The sequence below is a fragment of the Coloeus monedula genome, assembly GCF_965178545.1.
Source record: "Coloeus monedula genome assembly, chromosome: 8".
NCBI lineage: Eukaryota > Metazoa > Chordata > Aves > Passeriformes > Corvidae > Coloeus > Coloeus monedula.
In genome coordinates, this window is record NC_138788.1 from 9,051,832 (window position 1) to 9,076,995 (window position 25,164).

The window sequence follows — 25,164 nt, forward strand, 5'->3', positions numbered from 1 at the left end:
AAATGTAAACCAAAGGGACAACAGCAAGGACTGGGAAAGGTCACAGAAAAGAATTCAAAGGCTTGATGGACTTGGCCAGGGAGTTTTCATCCAATTACAGGATACTGCCACTCTCAAGACACACAAAATAACAGCCTTTTATCGATATCATATCACTTATTCCATGCAAGAGCCTTCTACCTAGGTCATTTAGTAAGTTTACCAAATAAAGGCCTGTAACTCATCCCTGGTAATTGAAGAAAAGCTAGAAAAAAATAATGGTAAGACCAAGCATGATTACTAGGAAAGCCAAGAGTTATTTTAAATAAAAGTGATCCATATGAACTGATGTCCTGCTATTTTTTGTGATTAACCAACAATTTATTACTGGTTGCTCTGCAGAAAACCCCAGACACAGATGAAAATATTCTCAAAACAGGTACCACTACGCAACCAGGTGGTTGTAGCTTTTACAGGAGCTTGCCAGTTTTGTCACAAAACATGCTATTAACTTCACTTTCAGCTTCAAAGTCTGACACCAGTAGAGAAGCTATGCTCAGAAAACTCTTGGTGCAAAGCCATCAAAAGGCAATAAAAACAGCAATTTCAGAGACTCTCTCTTGCAAGTGGTGCAGCAGCCAACTCTCACCCCACCATCTGAACACACATCCCTCATGTCAAACACTGCAACTCTGTTTCCTGACCTTTTATCCTAATACATATGGGGAAAAGAAAAGCACTTCCAGGCAAGATCTCTCAGAATAAAATACTTAAGAGTGTGCTGAATATTCTTATCAGGACTTGTTAATTAATTCTCACAATTCTTGTTACAAGTAGGTAGAGCAGAAAGATTGTATTATTACAGAGCAACCAGATAAGAATCTATACAGTGATAGGCAATAAAATGGTCTACAATAGCTAAAATATTTCTGTTTAAGAAAATACAGATTTACTGGAAAGTGACTACATTTTTTTTTCAGATAAAGACTGAGGCTTTTAAACGTCAATTTATAAGCCCGAAACTTATAAACATCCTGAAGAACCATTTACAGGTACCTATCTGCCTTTTTGAAATATCTAGGCTATAAGAAATTTTGACATTGTTAAAATGACAAAGACTACATGTGAAACAAGTCAGTACTAGTATCACCTTGTCTTTCAGTGTTCATCTAAATCCCTCTTGATGAAAGCCCTTTTAGAGTCCTTCACAGTGACACACAGCTATTATATAAAACACAAAGAAGGTTTATATAAAGCTAAAAACTTTGTCTAACCCAAGTCCTCTCCATTTCTGTGTGATAGGCTATAGTTGGGGGTTTTTTTACTGATTTCAGTCATTAGGGGGTATACGAAGAGAAAGAAAATCCTCTGCTGTGCAAAGCTTTTCCTTTTTATGAGATCTTATGGCCCTGTGCAAGCAGTGATCTACTTTTCTTTTCAAGTATCTTTATGAAGACTCCTGGGAAGATTTCCTCTGGATAAGAAGACTTTGAGGGGCTGTAAGTCAGACACATGCTTTTGAGCCCTCCATGTCACCAGGGATCTGGGGAAGGAAAATTATCTCTCAAGACACTTTCAAAAGGGAAATCCACAGTGCTGTCTCTAGAGCAGTTAACAGCTCCATCTCTGAGGCCTCCCATTAGAGGCAAGAATGACAGCTTCTCTCTTTCTTATGCTTTAGAAGTGCTCCCTAATCAAACACACAGGGCAGGTACACAGCAACCTCCCTAGAGATTCTTACCATATTTGACACCTCCTTGTTTTATCCTGAGTCTCCAGCTAATTAGTAATTTCTAAACAGAAATTGTTCAGTATCAAAAAACTCAGGCTTGCAGAGGTAAACCCAAGCACCAGAGCTATTTCTGAAGCATTTGGCTGAACAAATGGAAAGAACAAAAGTACTTTCAATGGAAATATGCCTTCATTCTGTTGCACTAAATCATCAGGAGCTGTCTTTACAGTAAGTTACCAGACACACATTGTTAGGCATCACAGCAGTTCTTACTGGGATTCAAGTGGTGTGAAAGCCTGTGTAGAGTGAAAGGAGATACTAAGTGGAGGGTTCAATATTCTGCGGGAAATGAGGACACTGAGATGGTCATGCAGGTACCTGATTGAAGAGTTCCAGTGCAAATGCAAACACAAGGTTAAGTGCAGCAAGAGCTGCAGGGACTTTGTGCCTCAGCAGCTGCTGGCTGAGTCACCTCATCAAAGACCAGCCTGGCAGAGACTGGGCCTGCAAGGGAGATACCAGAGTGCGCAAGAAACTGCTGTTCAAGGTCTGGGGGGAGGGCTGCAATCAGCCTAACTGCAAGCATTTCATTCCTATAATGACTGGGATTGGCATAAAACATACCTTATAGGAAATATGCACAAAATCTTCCTAATGGTGAGCAGTTATTTTAGACATATATACACACATATAGATATATATGAATTTCACAGAATGGGAGAAATACAGGCCAGCTGATTGCTTCAAATTCCAGATTTTGGGACTTGCTTGCCTCAGTTTGTAGCTTTTTCACTGAAATTAAAAGGGAATTTTGCCCACATACACAGACTTCAGTAACAAGTTTTGACAGAGAGACCAGATGATCAGTCATGAGCAATCCAACATATCCTGCTCCCTCATTAGACCAAAGAGTCCCAAGGGCAGTTTGTGAGGTTCCTTCTGTGACTGGCCCAGAGTCAGAGCAGAGATCTCCAATGGTTGTGTGCAAAGCTCAGCAGCCCCTGGCCAGCTGCCCAGGCAGCAGATCCAGCCACACCACTCTTCTGCTGCCTCCTTTTCCTTTTCCCTGCCAGGGTGCCTGCACAGAAGCCGGGTCAGCAGCACTGGGACAGCTCTAGGTGGGCCTCGGTGAGCCCTGGCACCAGCAACCATCGACTACAGGGATGGCAAAGTCCACCAAAGCTCTCAGATCAAAATCATTCCATTTGCTTCTAAGTCTTCTAAATGACATTAAGGCTTTGTTGTCAGGTATCCAACTACACTAAAAGAATTAACGGTTCCCTGGAAATTTAGTTAGGAGTTTTTCCAAAATATTCTCATTATATGAAACAATAGGAACTACAGATGGTAAAAAAAGGTAGTGGTTCTGTGCATCTACTGACACTGTCCAAGACTGATTAGCCACCTAGTTTTCAGACAAAAAAATCTTCTTTACCACAAAAAGAATCTGTACTGACAGCAAGGGCTTCCTTGGATTTTACCTAGGAGAATGAGCAGAGGTAACAGAAAACATCATTGTCACCAAAAATTATACATTCTGAGGCAGGAAAATATTTTTAATAAGAAGTCTGTAACAGAAAAACTGCACTCTATTCAGCCTTCAAAATACCAATGATGAAATAAAGGAGTTTTCCAACTACTCTTTCTCAAACTTCATTGAATGGATTTTTAATAAGCAGTTAGGGGGGTTAATTTTGTTTGCATTTTGTTTTACATTTTTCTGAGAAGCTGATAAAGGAGCAAAGCTGCTTGCATGCCTTTTCAAAGAACTTTTGTTACATTTTGCCACTGAAAGCTCTCAAAAATTCATTAGGGATCTCCAATCCATTGTGGAATACATTCTGTGCTACATGTAACAGTTTTTGTGGATTACAAAATGTAGGTTCGGACGTCTTATTTTCTGTATGACTTGCACTATCCAGCAGCTCCAGTTCTGCCCTATCTCCTGACACACCTGTTTCCAGGTTCACTTCCTGAAGCTACAGTAAATTATTAAATGCAGTATAGTGATCTGGGGTTAGTAGAACCTTTCTCTTGTTACAGTTTAAAGATATTCCTATGAAGGGATACCAAGCTTCATCTGCATGGCTGACATTAGGGCCTGGGAGACCCCTGCAGGGAATTTTCTGTTTTTCTTCTCCCATTGTCCATACTTGGCTAGGTCTTCCTCATCTCTTAGCAATAGCTGGCTATGAGCTTGGAAAATCATCTGATACCAATCATAAATCTGCAAACATACTCTCCTTGAAAGACATAGATACTCTCAACCCCAAATCTCTGAACTCCATAGATCAGACCCTTTAAAGCCTCCTTCTGGAAATTATTTGTCAATGACTAGTAAAACAGGCAATAAATTTTTAAAGCTGTGTTATCGATAACTTTTACAGTCAGACTTAATACCTACTTCAGTTACCATAAAAAGTATTGTAACAGATGTTTTGGGGTTTAATGAAGACAGTCAAGCACATTTATTGCCTATTTCTTCTAAAGGTGACTGAGCAATTTTCAAAAAATAACTTCCCCAGTATAGCCTGTATTTTGTGCCTATATTGAACAGCACATATCAGACTGCAGTTCTTTCTCTCACAATGGACCACTTCAAGTCTTTACTGATCAGTCAAGCCTGCTGAGGCTTGTGACTCAGCTGGAAGCAGTTAGTCCATGACAGAGTCCTGGTTGTCTTCAGCCAGCAGCTGGGCATGCTGTCATCTGTGAGATGATCACTTGTGTCTCAGCTAAAGGGATGTAACTTTGACAACACTAAGCATTGTTCCAACTTTGTTTGTGGGGCAGCTCTATCTGTGAAATTATTTTCCCATTGCCTGCACCTTCCAGAAGCATGGACTCAATTCCCCCATGGCCAAAGTTTAAGCAAAATTGAATTTTGATCCCACAAGAATTCTGGTCAAGGCCATCTGCTTTTGCCACAGGAAATAAACATGAAGGGACAAACCCCAGGTGAAGTCCCAGCAGTGCACTCAAGTAAGCAGATCCTATTATTCCAAATGTCAGTTGGGAGAAAATGGAAAATATGAGGGGTGCTCCTACCCTGCCCCCAGCAACAGCTGCCTATCTCAAATCCCATCCCTTGCCATGGGGCAGTGGCAATACTGGCAAGCCTCACAGAGCAGCAAAATTCATTGCTAGAACTAAAGCTGATGCTACACTTGCAATCCTTTGTCCCAGAGCTGCAGCGGAAGGATCAAGTGTCGACCTTCAGAAATACCTGCAAAAGGCTTCAAGTGACTGCAATAAGCATAAGCAACAAACCAGTTGAGTTGTTCTCTTGTATAAGACACCCACTCAGTGAGGCTGAAGAGCCAAGCTAACCTGGGAAGAAAGAAGAAATGCATCCCAAAGGAGACTCCCATGAGTGTGTCAAGCTCTACTACATGACAGGGTAGAAGTAACCCTAGGACTGGATGTGGTTCATGCTCACTGTACTTACACTGTGTTGGTCACAGATCAAGTCTAAACACACATGGGCCTGGAAAGCTCTTTTGTGCACAAATTCTGAGCCCACGTGTAAAAAAGAACAGGGATTTTCACTATTTAGAAACAAGAGTTGCCATGAGGTTATGTGTGGTCTAAAACCTCAGCTCTACCATGGCTGAGGATCAAGCCAGGCAAAAGTTCACATGGTTATTGCTGGTCGTGAAGTTATGCTTTCAAATCTCTATGAACAAAAAGAAAGCAAGTTGTGGTTCTCATACTAAACTTCTAGGAACTGAAGAAAGTTGAAGAAGCATCTAATAAATTTAATAAATTAGAGCAGTAAAACATTATCAAATACAGTGATTTATTCATACTTCTGAAAACAGATAAGTTCATCAAAACACACAACTAATTCTATTTTCTATTTTAAGCAAATGGTCTGAGTTTTTATAAAGCATCAAACAACTACTGTTTGCTATCAATGGCAACAAATATAATCAACTTCAAATGTTCACATGCAAGATACAGAGGGAAGCACTTCCAAGGAATTTGCTGCAATCGGTTCAAATGAGGCAGATGGGGAGGAACAGGCAGCTCCTATGATTCAGTGAGTCAGTGACAATAGAGACTGTGATATTAGAAGTACTCAGCAACATTGTTGTACAAGGTCCCACTGTAGCACACTGCATTAACAGCAGCAAACCCTTGAGAGTTTTCCAGGCCTTGTCAGCCCAGACTGCTTTGATGAATGATATAAACAGAAGATGAAATAATCACTCACTAGTTTTCAAGCACTGAAATGCAGCTATTGAAGATTTCTAGTCTGCATTATGACAGTGGAAGTCATGCTTGGCAAACAGGCCAATATCTGAGCTTATAGTTGTCAGACATCCTGAATTCTTATCTTCATTTGGTATTTCTCAGGCTTATACCTCCAAAGACAGAGGGTTCTCCTCCTTCACATTGTATTTCCCGACAGAAAACGACAAGACTGGAAAACTCAAGGGGGTCGTTCCTCTGCTTGTCAGCACTTAGATAAAGGCTTATCATTCAAGAATGCCAGTCAATTTTTCTTCTCTTTGTAGCCAGCTAATGATAAGAGAAACCCTCAGTACTACAAAATAAGAAAAGATCAGACTATTTTAAGGAAAATAAACATAAGCATGAGGTTCATGACAATGAGCATACTGTCATTTTATGGCTGGACTCAATGATCTTGAAGGTCTTTTCCAACCTAAATCCTTCTACAATTCTGTACTTATGTTCCATGCCAGGGGGTCAAAGCTGGAAAGATCATTTGGGTCACTGACTGCAATTCTCTGCAATCACAGGAAAATACAATAAAGGAGTAAGTAGCACATGGGTCCTGTGAACACCAAGGACTATTTCCTAAATCTTCTACAACTAGTTTCAACCTGTGGGTCACAGACCAACCTAGGCAATTAAGAAAAACAACCTAAAAACCAACAACACCACCAAGTTTCAGTAGATTTAAATGATCAATGCACTTAGAAACTTTTCCAGAGGTATGGAAATGGAAAAAATTTGAAAACAACTGCTCTACAGCCAGCTCAAAGTCTACAGTAAGAGCCCAAAGGCCAGAATCACACCACTCAAGGGAAGAGCAGATGAAATTCAAGCTATCGTACCAACCCCCAACAATATCAAGAAATGTTCTATGTCAAGTAGTTCAGAAAACCCTGAGAAACAGATCACAACCAACAGAGCGCAGAGAGTGAAAATGAAACAAGCAGCAGTTCTCCACTTACGTCACCAAGGAGAAAAATTTCTTCACAAGTCCACATCTTGTTTAACCCACTTCTGATTTAGGCAAGTGCTGTGGAGTGATAACGGAATTAACCAAGAGGTGCACCAGGCTAATTTACCAAATTTCTCATCACTTCCTCTGGTACTTCGGTGATCAAAGGATGCCAGCAGTAAGAAGGCAGGGAAAGAAAATAAGGAATGAAGCTAAAGACGACCACGGACCTCAAGCTATCTTTCAAGACGAAGATCCCTTTTTGGGCCCATCTTGTGTCAGGAGAAGGCATGAACTATGTGATAACACTTTGTGAGCACTGGGAAGAGGAACTCCAATCCCAATGACACACACAGTGGTCACAAAGTTTTGTCTTCCTTACTGTGTTTAACAGATCAGAGCTTGGAAAATATATTGGGACTCCCATTTCTCCTCACCTGACTATTTTCATTCACCAGCAACCAGAGTTAAACTTCCACAACTTAAAACTTAATCCAGGATCTGCATCCAGAAAATCAATTGACCTTTCTCTGTATCAAGATAACTAGTAGTCTCAACAAGTTCACTTTCTATAGAAATACTTTTCTATAGAAAGACAAATGAGATTAGTTTCCTGTTAAAATCTCATCAAAAAGAGAATATAATTACAAGGAGAATGGCATAATCCTTTTCTAAGCCAATATATCCATCTTGAGACAACCATCAATATACTTTAGAACATTTCAAGCAATTTTATCAGCATTTAGGAAGGAAAAGGAATGCCTTGAGGCCAGTCCTGTCAGCAAATATTTCCCATCATTAACTTAAATCTCAGTATTATTTCAGATGATTGCATTGTAGGCACAATTTTCTAAAGCAGTGTGAACACTCTACTACATTGATGGCCACACTTTTCCCACATGAACCATTAGTTGCAAATATGGATACAAAGGTAATTAGTAATCTTTTGGGAAGTTCACAGGCACATTTCATATTAACAACCTCTCATGAAGAAACTCACAGAACTTTGTAAAATTAGAATTTATGAGACCAAGATCAAACTATATCTTCATTTGACTCTATGGTTTCATAAAGAAAATGGTTTTGTAATACCTGTTAGAAAACTTTCTGACCAAATGCTAAGATAACTTGACTTTTTTTTTTTTAATACATATAATATCACCAGAAATATTTAAAAAAAAAAAAAAAAAAAAAAAAAAAAAAAAAAAAAAAAAAACAATTGCAAAGTTCACATATACACTAATTTTTTTCAGGAGCAATTTCATTTTCCCTCATGCATGTCTATTGGAGACTTAGTCCAGCTTCCTCAGATAGTTTCCATCTTATCAACAGTATCATAAGCTTTTCTTCAATTCTCAAGCTATTTATTAACATTGTAATAACATGCTAAATCTTGAAAATACCCCTTAAAATTCTCAGCTTCAAAGTGCATTTTCCAAAGGCCCTAGGATATATGACTATTTCCCAGTTAATATGATAATCTGACAAGATATTTGCAAATTATACATTCAAAATAGCCCTGAAGAGATGGAGATACGACAGAACTTTCTAAACCTATATATTTATTTGTATTTCCTAAGTCTGATTCACCTCAGCAACAAAGTAGTTCGGATCAGATTTAAATGGCAAATAGATGTGAACCTTTAATTTGCCTTAAGGCACTTTTCAGAGGCACTGGAGCCAGCAGAGCCTTCCCAACTGTTGCTGTGCTGTTCTGCACTCAGAAAAACTCCTTCTATTTCTTCTTCAACCTCAGACAGAGCAATCTTACCTTATTAGTTCCACTAATTGTCCCAGAAAGCAAACTGAGCAATCCAGGCTAACACCTTTTCCTGCCTGTCCTTTGACCATCTCGTGACTGAATTTAAGTTGAATTTAGCCAGGTAAAGTGTTGTGTGTATATAAGATACATATTTTTCTCCAGGGCCTTGTTCAGTAGTTCTCTGGGCTCCTGTGCTGCATTTCACAGTGTATGAATTTTACAGTTAACTTACACTCCATGCACAGGTTTTGTACAGAGGTAAACTACACCCCTGGGCAATTTAGCAATGCTACTTCTAGAAAAAAAAAAAAAAAAGAAAAAAGAAAGAAACCCAACTTCCTACATTGTAAGTCTGTCACAAGTTCCAGACTGTAAGTTTTTCTCCCTTGAAAGCCCAAAAGAACGCATCATTTTAAAGCACATTTTCTCTTTTTACAAACACAAGAGATCTAAAAGAATTTGATTCCCTATTAATTACCCCATGTCACAGCTTATTCATCTATTCTTCTGAGAAAATATATTTCAGAACCAAAACATGACACACATCCTGCTCCAAGCCTTCCTCTTACAGCATCCTTTAGATGTGCCGCTTCTACTGAGTCAACACAACCACCCACAACTTCTCAAGGCAAGAGTCAAAACACCAGATTACAAATAGTCTCCCTGCAGGCCAGCAACAACAAAGACCAGTTGTCAGGATTACTAAAATCCTGTTTAGAGCCCCAGTGCCACCATGAATGCAGGACATGAACTCCCATCTTTGATCAACAGCTATTTCTTGCATACCCACCAAGTACTTTTCTTCATGTTGAGCTGCCCAAAGTGCAACATCTCGTTGGAGATAATTAACCCAAGAAAGAAAACACAAATACCTTGAAATTACGACAGTGCATAATCCGCCTCAGGTTCACAGAAGTTTTAGGAAGTGTGTTTTTGACCAAACTACCATTTTAGTCTGAATGTATTTAGCTATTAGCATTGCCAGAATGCCCTACAGCAAATACAACTGACCACTGCTGTCATTTCTTTTTTACATTCTGGATATTTTGCCATTCTCTAGAGCTATTGGGATGTCCTGAAGAAGCAGCTGTGGCTTCTTGTCCATTTGTGCTCTCCATTTCCTTATAATGTCAGTGATAAACAGCTTTAAAGGTTAAAATCTAAAATAAAATGTTTTTAAGATACTAAGATTACCCTTCATATCAGTGAAAGCAGTATGAGAGACTTAATTCTGTAATGCAAGGCTCACTGCAGCAGGTAACACAGAGGAAGCTACATGAAACTTAAAGGCTTCCCCTGTTGGTCACTGAATGGCAAAAAGTCTTCCAGAGACACTTTTCATTTCCATAATGCAATTCCACTTCTTGTAATGTAAATGAAAAAGACAAAACCTTAGTTTTGTCATGTAGATGTAAGTAAGCATTTACAAACCTTAGAATATACTCTGACAAAGCATCTGTGTAGTGCTGCCAACAGATGTCATCACAATGATTAAAATGCAATTGAAATAAAATAATCCAGTAAATCATAAAAAGCATTTCCACAAAATCTATTGCATTGAGCAGTGGCAGGGAAGAGGGAAGTATGGGGGAACACCATCCTGCCAAACAATAGAAGACAGGTAAAAAAAGACATCAGAATTGGAAGAAAAAAATTATATTTACAAACCTCACCAGGAGGTAGAATGATGGACCTGCTGTTCATACAAAATGGGGCATGGTTAAAAGTGATGAGGTGCCTCTGAAAAGTGCAACCACAGACAAGAAAGTCTCCTCAGCTAACTGCTTTTGAGAAACTCGAGTTTTAGTTAAGAACTCCAGGCACAAAGGTACCAACTGCAACTCTACAGTCCCTGACTTGGCAATAAGAACAAACCAAATGGATAACAGAGAGACACCTTCCTGAGAAAAATATTGGGTTACCGAAAAAAGCCTACTCAAAGACAGAAAAATGGCTTTTGAGGCTTGCAGATTTGATTCTAAAAGAATCAGGTATCGCTAATTACATTGCCCAGATGACTCTGAGTTTATCTGACATTACATTATATTTTTGAACAGCAGTTTGAAAGCAAAGAGGACACACCATGGTCACAAAAATGTAAACTGCCCTCAACACGTAACAATGCATTAAGCCTTTATGAAGGAGGGAGGGGGCAGGGGGGGCGGTTTAAAGGCAAAACAAAAGCTAGGTAGTGCTGAAACAGGAGTTAACTTTTCATGTGGACTATACAACTCTTTAAGGCAGATATGGGCACTCTCATGTCAAGCTGTCCTGGGCAAGTGGCTTTCTACAAGCTGAGGCTTAGTCAACCTCAACTTCTGCTACACCATATATTTCCCCATCTTGTCCTGTGAGCAAAAATTCCTTTTCTCCTCTTGGAAAGTGAAATGCCTTGCACAGGCTGATTATTTGCAAAATGATTACTTGCCTAAGATGTGAAACCTCTACCCTTCTCCAGCCTCTTTAAAAATCCAGACCCATACTGTGCAAACACCTCGCTCAGACCATAGGAGGAACAAGCTTTTTCTATTTCTGTTTGGGTCACTAAGTCCTACCTATATCAAAAACACTGTTACTTCCACAGTAACTGAAGAACTTCAGGGCAAAAGCAAGCTGAAAGCAAAGAAAAGAAAAATAAAGTTTCAGTAAAAATAAACTTAAAGCAGATAATTGGGTTGCTCCCTTTTATTTTTTGTGCACTTCAACATCCAGGCCCCTCTATGGTTTGACCCTTGAAGACATCACATCCTCAGTTCCTTTTCTCTAAGCTTCTCAGACAACTGTTCTCATTCGAAAAATACTCTCGAGTAGGATAGAAAATGGGCAAATCATCAGACTTTTCAATTAAAATGCAGCTAATATTTCACACAAGGTAATGCTCAATTTACACCAGAGTTTACCTTGGAGTTCTAAAGCATTTTTTAAATCAATGTAAAATTAAGTCAAGGGTTTGCAAACATGCAAAGACACTGAGAGGCTCTGTCTCCCATAAGCCAACTTCTTCTTCCACCATCCCAAGTCTGACCTTTATATAGGAGCAGAGAAGTTAAGAAGACAAAGGGCTATGGAAATGCTCTAGATCATTACACAGTTTCTCTACTGGAAGTATTATCAAGCAGCAAATAATTGGTGTTTCCTAAATATCGTGTAATGTATAAAGTAGGGTCATTCACCCACTGACAAAGGCAATTCTCATTAACTTTAGAAACGTTCAGTTCTATGGAAAATCCTTTTATTCAATTTCTAAATAAGAACAAACCAGATTGTCAATGAGATTTCGAGGATATTGAAAGTATTCCATCAGCAACGTTACGAGTTACAATCACTAAGACTCAGATAAGTAAATTAAAAAGCAGAGGATTAAATGACTAGACTGAGGAATAGGATAGTTAATGAGTCCCTGGCCCCACTGGGAGTTTTTGGTTTGAGATTGGTGTGTTTAGATGAGCGAAATTAATTTCTTAGATATGATTCTGTTGACTATGAGGGGGAGAAATTGCTTTCTTACTGTCCTTTTACTCCCTCTATGAAAGGTTGCTAAGGGAATAGTTCTCAGTAAGGTCAAGCAGTAGCAACCCTGCTGTGTGTTTTAATGCAGCCAAACAACACTTGAAATTAATGCTTCTTAGTTCTTTCTACCTTTAAGGACTAGTTGTTAGTGCTTTCCAGTTTTCTTACTACATAACTGAATACGTAATAGGCAGAAGGGAAAAAAATGGACAAGCACAACAGGGTCAGAGGAAAGGAACTTCACAAAAGCTGTGCTAGTGCAGACAGCCTCTTCCTGATAAGACACACCTTTCGGGCTATAAAAAGCACTCCAAACCCACAAGCCTGAACACTTTTTCAAACACAGCAATCAAGTCTCCAAATTAGAATTAAATGAAAGCTATTAGAAAAAACATAAAAGAAAGCCTTTCAACATAGTTCTCACTTCAGATATTTATTGCCCTAAAGTTATGTAAATGAAAGAAAACCTGGCATATTAGCATATCATTATTATCTGCCTTTGAAATTATTACAGATCTACATATGATATAAAATGAGGTTCTCAAAATATTGTATACTATTTAACAATCTCACTTCAATTTTCTTGACAAGAATCCTAATAAGAAAGGAGCTACACTAAGGATCAGCATCAGCTGCTCCCTGGCCTCAGTGAAGAGTGAAATGGAAAGGATTCTCAGGATGACACCAAGATTTCAACCTCAGACCTGACACAGTTCTGTGTAAGGAAGTCTGCAGGACTCGGATGTGCCCTGTGCATAAAACATGTCATTGTTCAGTCTGAAACTTGACCACTTTCAACAGGTTTCCAAATGGAAAGGACCACACAGAATTTCCGTGTGTAAGAAAAATCACTGTGAGTATTATTACATCCAAAAAAAAAAAAAAAAAAACAACGAAACAGAGAATATGTAAACCATTTTTCAAAATCATCAACTCAAATAATTGAAAATTATGGAAAAATCTCTTGCTAAGAAAAAACCAAAAAAAACAGAGCTCTGTGGACCAATTTTATTCTAGCAGGGCACTTTCAGAAAAACACAGACATTTGCAGGTTTAAAAGAAAAAGTTACATTTCCTACAATTACAAGACTCACACAGCAGCATGATTCCAACAATCTAAGTAATATTTTTTTTCTGAGGGGCAAGTTGAAAAAACACCTCTAAGCATGAGATGACAGAGACTAATAAAGACACAGCAGGAATTCCCCTCAGAGGAAATTCATTACTAATAAAAGTATGAGAAACATTTTGATCTTTGCCTAAAAAAAGACTTTGACTATGGCTGCTCTGAAATGACAAAAAGTTACATCTGAAGTAACTGTTTCAGCTACAGTCTTGGTGTGCTGTAGTCTTACAGTCGGGCAGTATTATAGCTGTATAACTTGGCTTTGAGGCTTTGTTTTGTTCTCCTTCCAGTAAACAACTGTGGTAAGCCACAGTTTTAATAAACATGATGACATCCCCTCTGTTCAAGGAACGTGTAACTTTAACTACTTTCACTGTATGGCTCAACCTTAGCATGATAAATCACATCAAAATATTAAATTCATCTCATTCAGCAAGTATGAAGATGTAAATTAAAATGTAATACTTAGATAGTCAATCCCCTAATCACCTCTAGCTGGAAGATTCTGAAGAGAGAAAGGCTCAAGGCATATTCCCTGCTGGACACATTACAGTAAGTCTAGCAATTAAATTATTTGTACAGGGTATTTGGGCATGCATGTATATGCATACATCCAGATTGTATTTCACAGTTCAGGATCCTTTTCTTGAGCCATTATTTTAACTAGACCAGACTGAGGAGGTTTTGTGTACTCATTTCACATTTACAGATCCTCCTCCACATTAATGACTGAGAACAGCTGCCACAGACAAACAAAGCGCTCAGAAAAATCTTTTCTTTAAAAAATCATAAATAAGAGAAACACAAAGAAAATATTTAACCCTGAAGCACGTTCACTAACATTTTTATGAACACTGCTTATTTCTGATGTTTCAGATAATTTCTAGCATACCAGTTAATGATGTAGCATATTTTCCATAATGAAATCCCAGAAAAAGGAACCCAACTGCAGCTGCATGGTAAATGAGCAGGATCAGCAGCAGGATCAGTGGGAAAGACCATTACATACTGAAAAAGAACTGTAGCCTAACCTGCAGCTAATTTTCTGTACGAGACCCTTAAAATAGATGGGTCACCCACACCTAACATGGAAATAAAGATATTAGCAATTAGAAGAAAGAAGAAATGCATTTAACCTGCTATGCAGATGGAGGAAGTAAAAAAAACAAAACAACCCTTTCAAACTAAGTCTTTTAACTTCAAAGCATGAAAATAATAAGGCATACCCTGTCATCCTACAGCAAACAGGGACTGAGATGCCTCTCACGGCCTTCTCTCCACTCCCAGACTCTGCCAAGCTGGGGCAGGACCCTGTGCTCTGATCAGGTCCTATCCACACTGCTGGTGTTTCCACAGAAAGCCTCTTGCTCTGTGGGGATGCTAAGCTGTGACCCCACAGCACATCCTTGTTCCCCTGAGTGCCTGCAGCACCCGACGTGTGACAGTCTCACACCGAGCTCTGGGCCTCGTCCCAGCACGAACTGATGGGAGCCCCTGCAAAGGCAGAGCACGTGGCTGGAGTGGAACTAACCCCAGTACAGCCTGGGAAAACACCTAAACTGCACCAGGGATGTGCTGAAGTGGGACTGCCTCCAAAAGTACCAAATATTTTGCACCTGCAATTAAACTGTGACTAGAACAGAACAGCTGTTGGCTACCAAGTAACAAACAGCAAGAGGGATGAACCAACAAAACAAAAGTGGATATTGGGCCATAGTCTGCAGCCTGCTGCCATCCTCAGCACCAAAGGGACTCCTTCATGGGCTATCAGCTCCTTTCCTTCCTACTGCTTTCAACGTAACAAAAACACCAGAATACTAAGAGACGGACATTTTAATTTGCTGTTTTATTTAGCTCTGCAAACACTCTTGCTTATAATACACCAAGACATACAACTATAGAGCACAAAAACAAGCACAATGAGATGACAATGTCACAGATGTCTTCACTGTGGCAGTCCTTAATAAGTCATGGTCTGATCTCAGAGGGCCCAAGGAGGTAAAACTGTTAAACCCATTCACCCCACTGAGCAACATCTTTTAAATGCAGAGAACTAGTAGAAAAAACATGTACTTGCACAGCAAGGCTTCTCTGAGCAAGGGTGGGAATCCCTACCTACACTTTCTGGTTGGCTTTTAAAAAGTGTTGAAAGCTGATATTAAACCTAGGATAAAAAGTATGTAACAATATGTGCTTTCCAGAGAGTTCAGAGTGCACCTGTCAAAACTTCCAAACAAGACCTTGCACTCCGATGAAAACAGTGTGAAATCTGTGTTCAAGCATGGAAGAAGAGCAGATAAAGGTAAAGTTACCTGACAGTGAAAGACTCAAGAGAAAACACTGGAGAAAAACTGACAGTACATCAATATAAACCAATCCTTTGCCATTCTGGCAGATGAGATTATTTTTTTTAATGCTTTACTTTAAAAAGCTAGGTACAGCCTATAGTTTCTACCTATGCACCCAGTACCCCAAGCCAGTGCAGTCAAATCAATAAAGCCTTGTTTCATGGGGTTATTAAAAACAAACAAATGAAACTAAACCCAAAAAGAACCCTAATAATTTGTCCATGTAATATTTCATTAATAACTGTAAATAGCAATGGAGCTGCTGAGTCTGGTTCTACAGTTCTCTATTTCATCTTATTTGATCAGCTTACACCTTCTCAACAAATAAAACTGCTGGAAAGCAACTGTGGTTGTAACATTAAATTTATGTGCTGAGACAAGGTAGATCAAGAACCATGTGCTGATCTCTTCTCCCTGAGATCCAGTGGTATGATGTGTGGGAATGGTTCAAAGCTGTGCCACAGGAAGTTGAGACTGGACAAGAGGAAGCATTTCCTTACTGCCCAGGTGGTCAGACACTGGAACAGCCTTTCTGGAGAGGTACTTGATGCCACAAGCCTGTCAGTGGTTGAGGCATTTGGACATGGCTCTTAACAACATGCTTGAACTTTTGGTCAGCCCTGAATTATTCAGGCAGCTGGACTAGATATTGTTGTAGGTCACTTCCAACTGAAATAGTCTATTCTGTCGGTTCTATTTTATGTCAAGTACATATCATTACCAAGTGCTACAGACTATAATAACAGATTGCATTCACTCAGTGGTATACAGCACAGACACCCAAAAACTCAGCAGCTCTGAGTTGCTCTGAAACCATAGCAGTGCGTATGGGACTGACAATAAACCCATTTATGGAGCACCATTCTTGCTCTCAAACCACATTCTGATTTTCCAAATTTGTTCTGGTTTCCAGAACTGACAGCATTTTAACATCAACAAGCACACATACAAGGCCTCCCAAATTAGAAACAATTCATTTGAAATTGCTATGCAGAGGGAACAGCAAGTTTCAGCTCCAGGAAAGCTCCATAGTGTAAGCATCATCCACTGAGAAACAGGAGCTTCAAGTTTTGCAGTTTCTGAGGAACAGGTTCCTTTGATCCCTTCTCCTAACGGCTCTACAAATGTTAAGTATTAGCTTTCTTGTGTCCCAGTTTTGACCTACAGCTAACTATGCCCCCTTTGAAAGCAATATTTTAAAAACTTACAAGTCTTGTTTGGGTTTTTTTAGTTTAAACATGCCATTGCATTTTCAAGCCCATCCGCAAACCTGTTTGCCACCCATATGTCATGCACACAGTCCCTTCTCAACACTAATGACAGGCTCAGAAATCCCAATTTGAACTGAAAGCATAGAAGTTCATACCTTTGAACTTATTTGAATCCTTGAATCACAAAAAGGTTACTAAAGTACTAGTTTAAATACACACCACACACAAACAAGCACTTAACTGAAACTCAGCACATAACTCTTTTGGAAGCAAAGATATAGTTTAACTTCATGTTTGTCATTTGAGTCCATTTCTCTAAATCATATGAAAAGAACAATGATTCCGCATGTAAATTGCCTCCTGTAACAGTCAGTGAGAAAATAATTTTCCCCTCAAGTAATTGCCACATGCATAAAAGCAATATTCTACAAAATGCAATGACTGCTTGCAAGGGCAGACAACACAGTCCTGTTTTATGCATGCAGCCAGGGTCTGTTCACTCTTTACTGCTTCATCCCTTGCCACTGGAGTTCCTTGCACCCATTTGCTGCACTTTGGTATCGAATGCTTGATGGGGCCAAAAAAATCTCATTACTTATCGACACAACAGGATCTTGTTTATGCAATAAACATTGAAATGAATGACAAAGGAGGAAACAAAATTTATACTTTAATTGCAGTTCTCTGGCACTTGACACAACCATTAACATGAGTGTCCACCAAGTCTTTGAAGAAAAAGTATCTCTGAATTTTATTTACCTATTTCAGTCACCAGAAACTACCACTTATCCTGCTATATAGACTTGCTATAGTTTCCTTATCTCACTACAGCAAAGTCCCTAGAGCTTTTTTATTTTTCCCCAAAATCTAACAACAGTTCTCAGCACATCCCAGCACTGAAAACTACTCTGTATGAAAAGCAAGGTATCTTCTCTTTGGCCTTCAGTTCTGTGAATGCACTGCTCCTCCAAGAAAACCGTACTGGTACTACTCTCCTGTGCTTCCTACCCATGCAGATGTTCTCCAACTGCACAGTAAATGCCAGGAAAAACACATGCTAAAAACTATCTCCATCAGTAATTAAAGCCTTGTCATTGTGTATTAGACATTGTTACGTGGAATAATGACTTGCCGCAATTTTACCAGCACAATACCTTGAAATGAAGGTCCCTGATTGCAACACTCTTTTAAAAGTATTTAAGGATAATTTACAATGTCATCTTACAAAACCATGCAAAAGACACTTCCAATAAATACAATATTTGTGATTGGTTTACTTGCATGAACTATTCTGGTGGTGATATCACAATCGTCTGTTTTTATTCCAAATTAGTTTTTACTTGTAAAAAAAGTTCCATCCCTGTGAAGCTAAGGCTGGTAACATTGATTTCCATGGCGCTGCTTGGAAAGATGCTGCAGAAGAATAATGTGGATGTCAAGGAATTTTACATAGCGGCAGCAAGATTCTGTGAGCAGTCTGGGCAGTGGATTTGCTCCAGGTTGTTTTGACTAATACATGCAATATTTTACCAAAATGAGCAGGACATCCATACAGTGAGATACAATGAGATTTTGAATAGCCAGAACAACACCAAGTAACACTGGGTAATGAGACACTGCTCAGTAAGAACACATCAGCAACTTGTACATCCCATGGATCATTCTGTCTGCGTGGATGACAGTTTCAAAAGTAGGAAATTAAATCTTAAAAAAAAAAAGACCTGACCTGAACCAACAAAGCAAGTCAGGAAATTGAGCAAAGTCTGACACTTTTCTTAGGTCTCCCATTGTGGCAAGCTTTTACTTGCAGAAAGGATCATTCTGCAGTCCTCCCAAAAGACACCTTGACGTGCCTTAATGAAGCAGTGATAGAGAACAAGTTCTTTTTGGAATTGAGAAGAATCATCAACCACTTCCTTAACTCTCCAGTATGGTATCAGTTCATCAAAGAGCAATTCAAACTGCAATGGACATATGAGCCCTGAAAGAGTATCTTAGAAGGGACAGTAGAAAACATCTTTATTTACATATACTGAGGTAACACAAAGCTCCTGTACAAAAAAGGCTAAAAATCTGACCAGACTCTTTCCTGTGGATACAACATAGAATTTCAACAGAGAAAATTTATTTTCATAGTAGTCTTCATAAATGCAATCCCAATCTTCAAGGTTAGCAAATAACTCAATTAGAAAATAGTATCACTAGACCAAGAAAAGTCCTTCACTAGGTCATGCTTTCCTGTTTTTAACAAAATTGAGCAAAGGGACCCCATCCACCAGACTGTCAGCTCAGATCCCTGGGCATTCAAAATGGTTTCATACAGTTTTACTTCTGAGAAAAGACATTGTTGAAAGCCATTGTTCAGCCAGCCAACTACTGTCACTACCATGAATATGAATAAGCTCCAATATAGGACACCGAGTTTTTGGAAATGTAAGAAGATCCAATTGTTCAGTTATTCTTTGCCAATAAATCAACCCGCCATTATTTAGAGATTTTTATTTTCCTCTGGTGTCTGAATATGTGGCTGGAGTTTCATTTTAAAGTCCTTTTCTTCCCATTTTCATAAAGATTTTTTTTATAGCACCTTGCTAAGTTTTCAGAGCAGCAGAAGGATCCTACTGTCAATAGGATGAGGCCCTTGAAACGACATATACTGCTGTTTCTCCTGGTAATATTAGCTAGCACCTAGTCTGAGGAAAAGATAGAGCAGAAGAAATTGTTCTGAGTTCACAAAAATTAACATTTGGTATAATTTTGTAGCCATAATTTGCATGTACACAACTTAGACATAAATACATATGGATTAATGCAAATTTTCATACTGGGAAAGATTCACTGTGCTCTGTAAAACTAAGGGTAAGGCTGGTGATTAATCTTTTTTTTTTTAATATTCTAGTCTGGATATATAAATAGCTCTCTGTTTCTAGAATAATTACTACTAAAAAACACAGCTTCTTAAATAACCTAGGCCATAATTAATCTTCGCTTCATTAAATCACAAATAATATCTTTTTAAAGTCTTATTTGTAAAGGCAAGCTGATTAATTTAAACGTTTCCCTTTTGCAAAAAAAAAAAAAAAAAAAAAAATCTAATTGGAATGATTTACCAACGTAGCTACTTTTCACATCTTGTAAGCTCTGGGAAGGCTTTCAAGCGGCTCCCTCACCCCCTGCCCAGCCCCCCGAGGGAGCTCCACGCTCACGCTGCCGCCCCGGCCCTGCCTCCCCGCATGCTCGGGGAGAGGTGACGGCTTGTGCCCCGCGCCTTCCGCGGCCGCTCCCGTAAGAGTCGAGCCCCCTGCCCGGCCCCTCCGTGCCGCATCGCCCCCTCCCTCCCTGCGGGCGGGACCCTTCGCGTGCCCTGTCCCGCCGCGTCCGCGCGTGGCCGTGCTGGTGGCACGGGGGCAGCGGTGCGACCGTGGTCCGGCCTTCCCTCCGCACTGGCGGAGCCAGGAGCGCTGTGGAGCCCTCCCTGCCTTGTGCTCTCCTTCGCCGCGCGGCTGCCGCCCCAGCGCGGGCTGCGCACGGCCGGGCACGGCTGGGTTGGGCCGGGCACGGCGCCGCCGCCGCTGCTGCACCGCGCCGTCCCTCCCCTTTCCTTGTAAGACAGCGCCAACCCCCGACCGAAGAAAAGTTTCCAGCCGAGCGCCAGGACAGGTCCGGGCAGTCACCGGCGCTCCCTCCCCGCCGGTGGGACGGGACGATCCTCCCTCAGCCCGTCCCCTCCACGTACCCAACCCGCCCACGCCGTGGGTGCCGCCCGAGGCGCTCACCTTCCTGCACCGCATGGAAGGGGTTGTTGGCCTCTATGAGCTTGATGGAGTAAGTTATTTTCTCGCTCTGGAGGATGTCGTCATTGAGGTTCAGATCCGACACCGCCTGCTTGAACACCTCGTCGTCCTTGGCAGCATTGCCTTCGAAAATGGCACCTGATGGGAGGAAGGCGGCAGAGGGTGAGGAGGGCTCGGCCCGTCCGCCCGCCGCCCCAGGACCCGCGCTACGTGGGTAGCAGGGCTCTGGGACGTGCACGGCTCCAGCCGGCTCGCACGGTACCGGGTGGCGCAGCCCCGGGGACACCGGGCGCCTGTGGGGCCGGGCCACACACACGTGGGCGGCCTCGTCCCGGGCACGGGGAAGCGCAGCATTCCTCCCGGCCACTTCTGCTCCACCGGCATTTACGGAGCCCTGAACCAGAGCCACGGCGGGCTGACGGACTTGCTTCGCCAGTGACGGGAAAAGGAGCAGGCTTGGAAACTCCACCAACTTTTTGCTCGCTGCTCGCCTCTCCCTGGGATGCTGCCTTTCGGTCCGCGGTTTTATTGAGGCTTACAAGCACGCACGAACGTGAAGCCAGGATTTGTGTCCAGTAACCTGGAAGCTTTAATTTCACTGTCCTGTTTATGCAGTTAACTTGAAAACATCTGGCGATGTGTGTTACATAAAATCCCTCTCTACGGAGCGTGTGTGTGCCCACGCCAGGCTTACTGCCCTGCTCTACGCGGCGGTGGGAGATCTTTAGAGCTGGCAAAAAAAAAAAAAAAAACAAGCAAAAAACGTTATTCCCCAGCCTGGAAAAGTCCTGCTGATTCACACCGTGCGTGCCCGTGGCCTGAGCCTCTGTGCACTGCCCGTGTGCATCACAGCTCTGCACACAGCAGCTCCCCGCTCCTGCCCAGCGGACCGCTCTTTCTGCCAGCACTTACTTAGCAAACAGCACTCGGGCTAAAGTTCGTGCGGGGAGAAGCCGAGGTGACACCGTCCACGCGCAAGAGAAGCGGAGCCGAGAGCGAGACCCGCGGAGGCTCCTTCACCCACACTTCTACTTCGGCCCTTCCCCAAGGCCGCCCCGCCGCCGCCCTTCCTCCCCGCGGGGCTGGCCCCGGTGCCGCGGGGGTCTGTCCTGCCCTGGGGACTGCCCCTGGGCCGGAGTCCCTCGCTGCGGTCAGGGCTGACCCCGTCTCCTTAATGGCTCCGCAATGCTGTCTGCCTTGGCTGCGCCCCCAGGCTCCGGAGGCGAGCGGCGACGACCGGAGCCTCCTCCTCACCGGCCCCAGAGCCGTCATGCCGGGAAACTTGCTACAGGGCTGGTTCCCTTCTCCTCTCCCCTGCCTCGGGTCGACACGGGACTTTTCTCCCGTCTCCGTGGAGCCTCCCCTCGCCAGGATGGCTCCTGCCCCGGCCCCCTCCTTTTTCTGATCTCCTATCCTCCCCGAAAGGCTGGTGGGAATTACGGCTTTTCATTTCCCGGCCGTACTCCCGTTTCCTCCTCTATCATCCTCTACAAGTGATTCTCTCCCCCCTCTCCACCCCTAAACATCGTCATTTTCGTTCCTGCTGGTACCTTTCAACACCAGCCAAAAGGTGACTGCAGAGCCTCGCTTTTGCTTGCCAGGCTTCCCGCGGACATCACCATGCCTTGCTCCCAGAAGCCATAAAAGTTCACATCAGCCTTCCTTTTGCCTCTTATTCATCCCCCTCTTCCTCCCACTGGTGATACAGCCTTCTTGCTGCCCAGGGGTTTTAATGAGATCTTATTCAAACCACAACAGTTGCGCGCATAGACACATACACACACACAAGAGCCGCTGCAAAGCTCGCCTTTCTAACCCTTTCCCAGCCAAGTTCCCCTCTCCGCCCCCCGCATTCCGGCTTGGCTGACACCTGCTACGGCAGGGGATGGAAACCAGGGGATTATCTCCCCGAAAGTTTTCCCTGCGAGCACGTTCAGACTATGCCTCTCTCCTGCTCGGGTGATGGGGGCGGTTGTTTGTTTTCGGTGGCGAGGAGGCGGGGGGTGGGGGGAAAGAAAGCCTTTCCACGCAAACAGGTCCAAGCACAGACTCCCCAGCCACATGGGAGACCGCAGCGGCGGCCCCGGCGGGTCCCCTGCCCGCTCCCAGCCCGGCGCACAGGCGGAATTTCGCCCCTAACTTTACAATCGGGGGCGGAATACAGCTGTCTTTCTCCCATCCGTCCTCCTGTCCCTCCGCGGAGTTGGGTTCCACCGCTGCCCGTGTCATTATCGCGGCTAAACGAGACGCTTCCTTTATATATTTATTTATCTACCGCGTCCCTTTCCAACCCTCCCCCCCGCTCCCTCTCTTACCAATGTGGATGATGGAGTCCGCCCGCACCGAAACGCACTGAAATATCCAGGGGAAAAGCCAGAGCATCAACACTTCCATTTCCAGCCTCTCGCACAGCACATCAGCCCGGGTTTCGTGGAGAGACAGACAGGGGGAAAGAAAAAAAAAAGGCGCAAGGGCAGGTGGAGCAAGGCAGCGGGCGCGGGGGGGGGAGATGCCCAAACACCTCCCTCTTAGAAAAAAAACCCAAATTCCCCCAGCGCCCCAAGAATTTTCCAAGATTGAGGGAAACGGGCGATGAGGAGGAGGAGGAAAAAAAAAAAAAAAAAAAAATCCGGGGCTAGAAAATCACGGAGGTAGATCCCGGGTTGGCAGGCGGCGCGGCGGAGCCTCCAGCGCTCGGTGTGTGCCGGGGCGCCGGCAGACCGCGAACTGCGGAGCGGCCCCCCCGCCGCCGCCGCCCGCCCCCCGCGCCACGTGACTGCGGAGCCTCGGCGCTCGGTGCCGCCGGGGCACGGCGCGGCGGGCGGGCAGCGGGGCGCACGGGCCGCGCCGGGGCGAGCGCGCAGCGCTGCGGGGAGCGCCGAGCCGGGGCCACAGCAGGGCAATTGGCTGCGATGGAATAGATTAGACAGAGCCAGAATTGTATCTATCTATATATCTCTTTCTATATCATGTATGTCTCCCCGAGGAAAGGGGTAGGGGACCGATGCTCGAAGCGCAGGGATGCGAGGCGAGTGGGCAGCTGCCGGTTGCGGGGCGCAGGCTGTTCCGCGGGGCCGCAGCCCCTGCCCGGAGGGTGCCCAGCGCTGCGCGGCCTCCCGCAGCCCCCGCCCGGCCCGGCACCACGGGACGCCCCCGCAGGTAAGGGCGCGGGGCTGCGCCCGCTGCCGCTCCTCCAACTTCAGCGACGGGGGGCGGCGCGGGGGCACCGCACCGAAGCGGGCGGTAGGGGGAATGCCCCTTCCTCCTTCCACACGCTCGAGCCCGGGACGTGATCCGTGTTTGAGGAACGAAATGGAAATGCGAGGTTTTTACCCCTGCGCTGGGGGCGAGGTGGTAGGGAAGAAAAGTGGTACAGCAAAACCTTTTCTTGTTTTGTTTTGTTCTAGCTTTCAATGAAATCTAATTCATAAATTGGACATGCTCAGGCTCAGAAGACTAATTCATCCCCTAAAACAAACGCATCAGTGATTGCAGGCACCTAAACGTGACAAGCGTCTCAATATACCGAGGATCCAGAGAAAACAAATTCATTCAGGAGCCCGAAACGTAATTAAAACTACTGCCAAGAAAATGAGTTGAGAGCAGGATGTTACCAAGATTATTAACTTGCAGTGGGGCTGAGGCACACGGACCGCTATAGGGGTACATACAGATAATGTCAGCCTTTGGGTAACGGGAGGCAGAGCGATTCCTGGAGGTCGCCGTCTTGCAAGCGCAAGCCTGGTAACAGCTCGCCGTGGCCTCATCCTGCTCCCGGGAAGGGACTGGCGAGCCCGGGGGCTCGGCGGGGAAGGAGCGGGCCCCCACCGCCTGCTGAGCCCCGGCAGAGTGGCGACAAAGGGGCCGGCGGCGCCCGTATCTCTGGCACTGGCTACAGCATCCCTGTCATGTGTATTCAGCACACTTTTAATAACCATCACCTGTACGTGCGCTAGTAAATGCTCCCGATGCTGAGCATTGCTTGCTTGCAGGAGCGATCGCTGCAATGTATTTTTTCAATGTAGAAAGCATTTTTTTCATGCAGGGCACAGTACGGCAAGAACTGCTCAATACTAAGGAGTAGGAAATATAGATAAGGGGGCTGGGGATGCAGAAGGGGGAGGGAACACACAGTATAGATGGAGCAAAGTGAAAGGGAAGGAAGCTGAAATGGAAATGATATGAACAAGAATCCCTGTTGATCCACATGCATCAACGACCTCCTATTCAGTGGTAGTTACAAACACAGCATTCGAACAGGGAAGAACAGGGGTAAATAAAACAAGATACGCTTTTTAAAAATAAATCACTTGTTAACTACTCTTACTTACAGTCCTTGTCTTAAATATACAATTTCACACTGATCAATGCAGAATGATATATACTATACTCTGCATTTCACGTAATAAAAACACTTAATCCAGATAATTGGCTTCTGGGACAGAGATCAATAGAAATGTTCCTTATTTGACTACGTTAGCAAGTCAAAATTAATTCTAATTTACATT

The 25,164-nt window shown here is 43.2% G+C and overlaps 1 protein-coding gene across 1 annotated transcript in view; it reads right to left on the minus strand.

Moving 5' to 3' along the window:
• The window catches only part of GRID1 (glutamate ionotropic receptor delta type subunit 1), a gene marked incomplete at both ends in the record, with an annotated part of 491,898 nt that extends 468,848 nt beyond the window's left edge, over positions 1–23,050 (minus strand). The window contains 2 exons of the mRNA XM_082285773.1: positions 20,639–20,794; positions 22,972–23,050. Coding sequence (XP_082141899.1) covers positions 20,639–20,794; positions 22,972–23,050 — 235 coding nt within the window. The remainder of the gene's footprint in view (positions 1–20,638; positions 20,795–22,971) is intronic.
• Between the last annotated feature and the right edge of the window lie 2,114 nt (positions 23,051–25,164).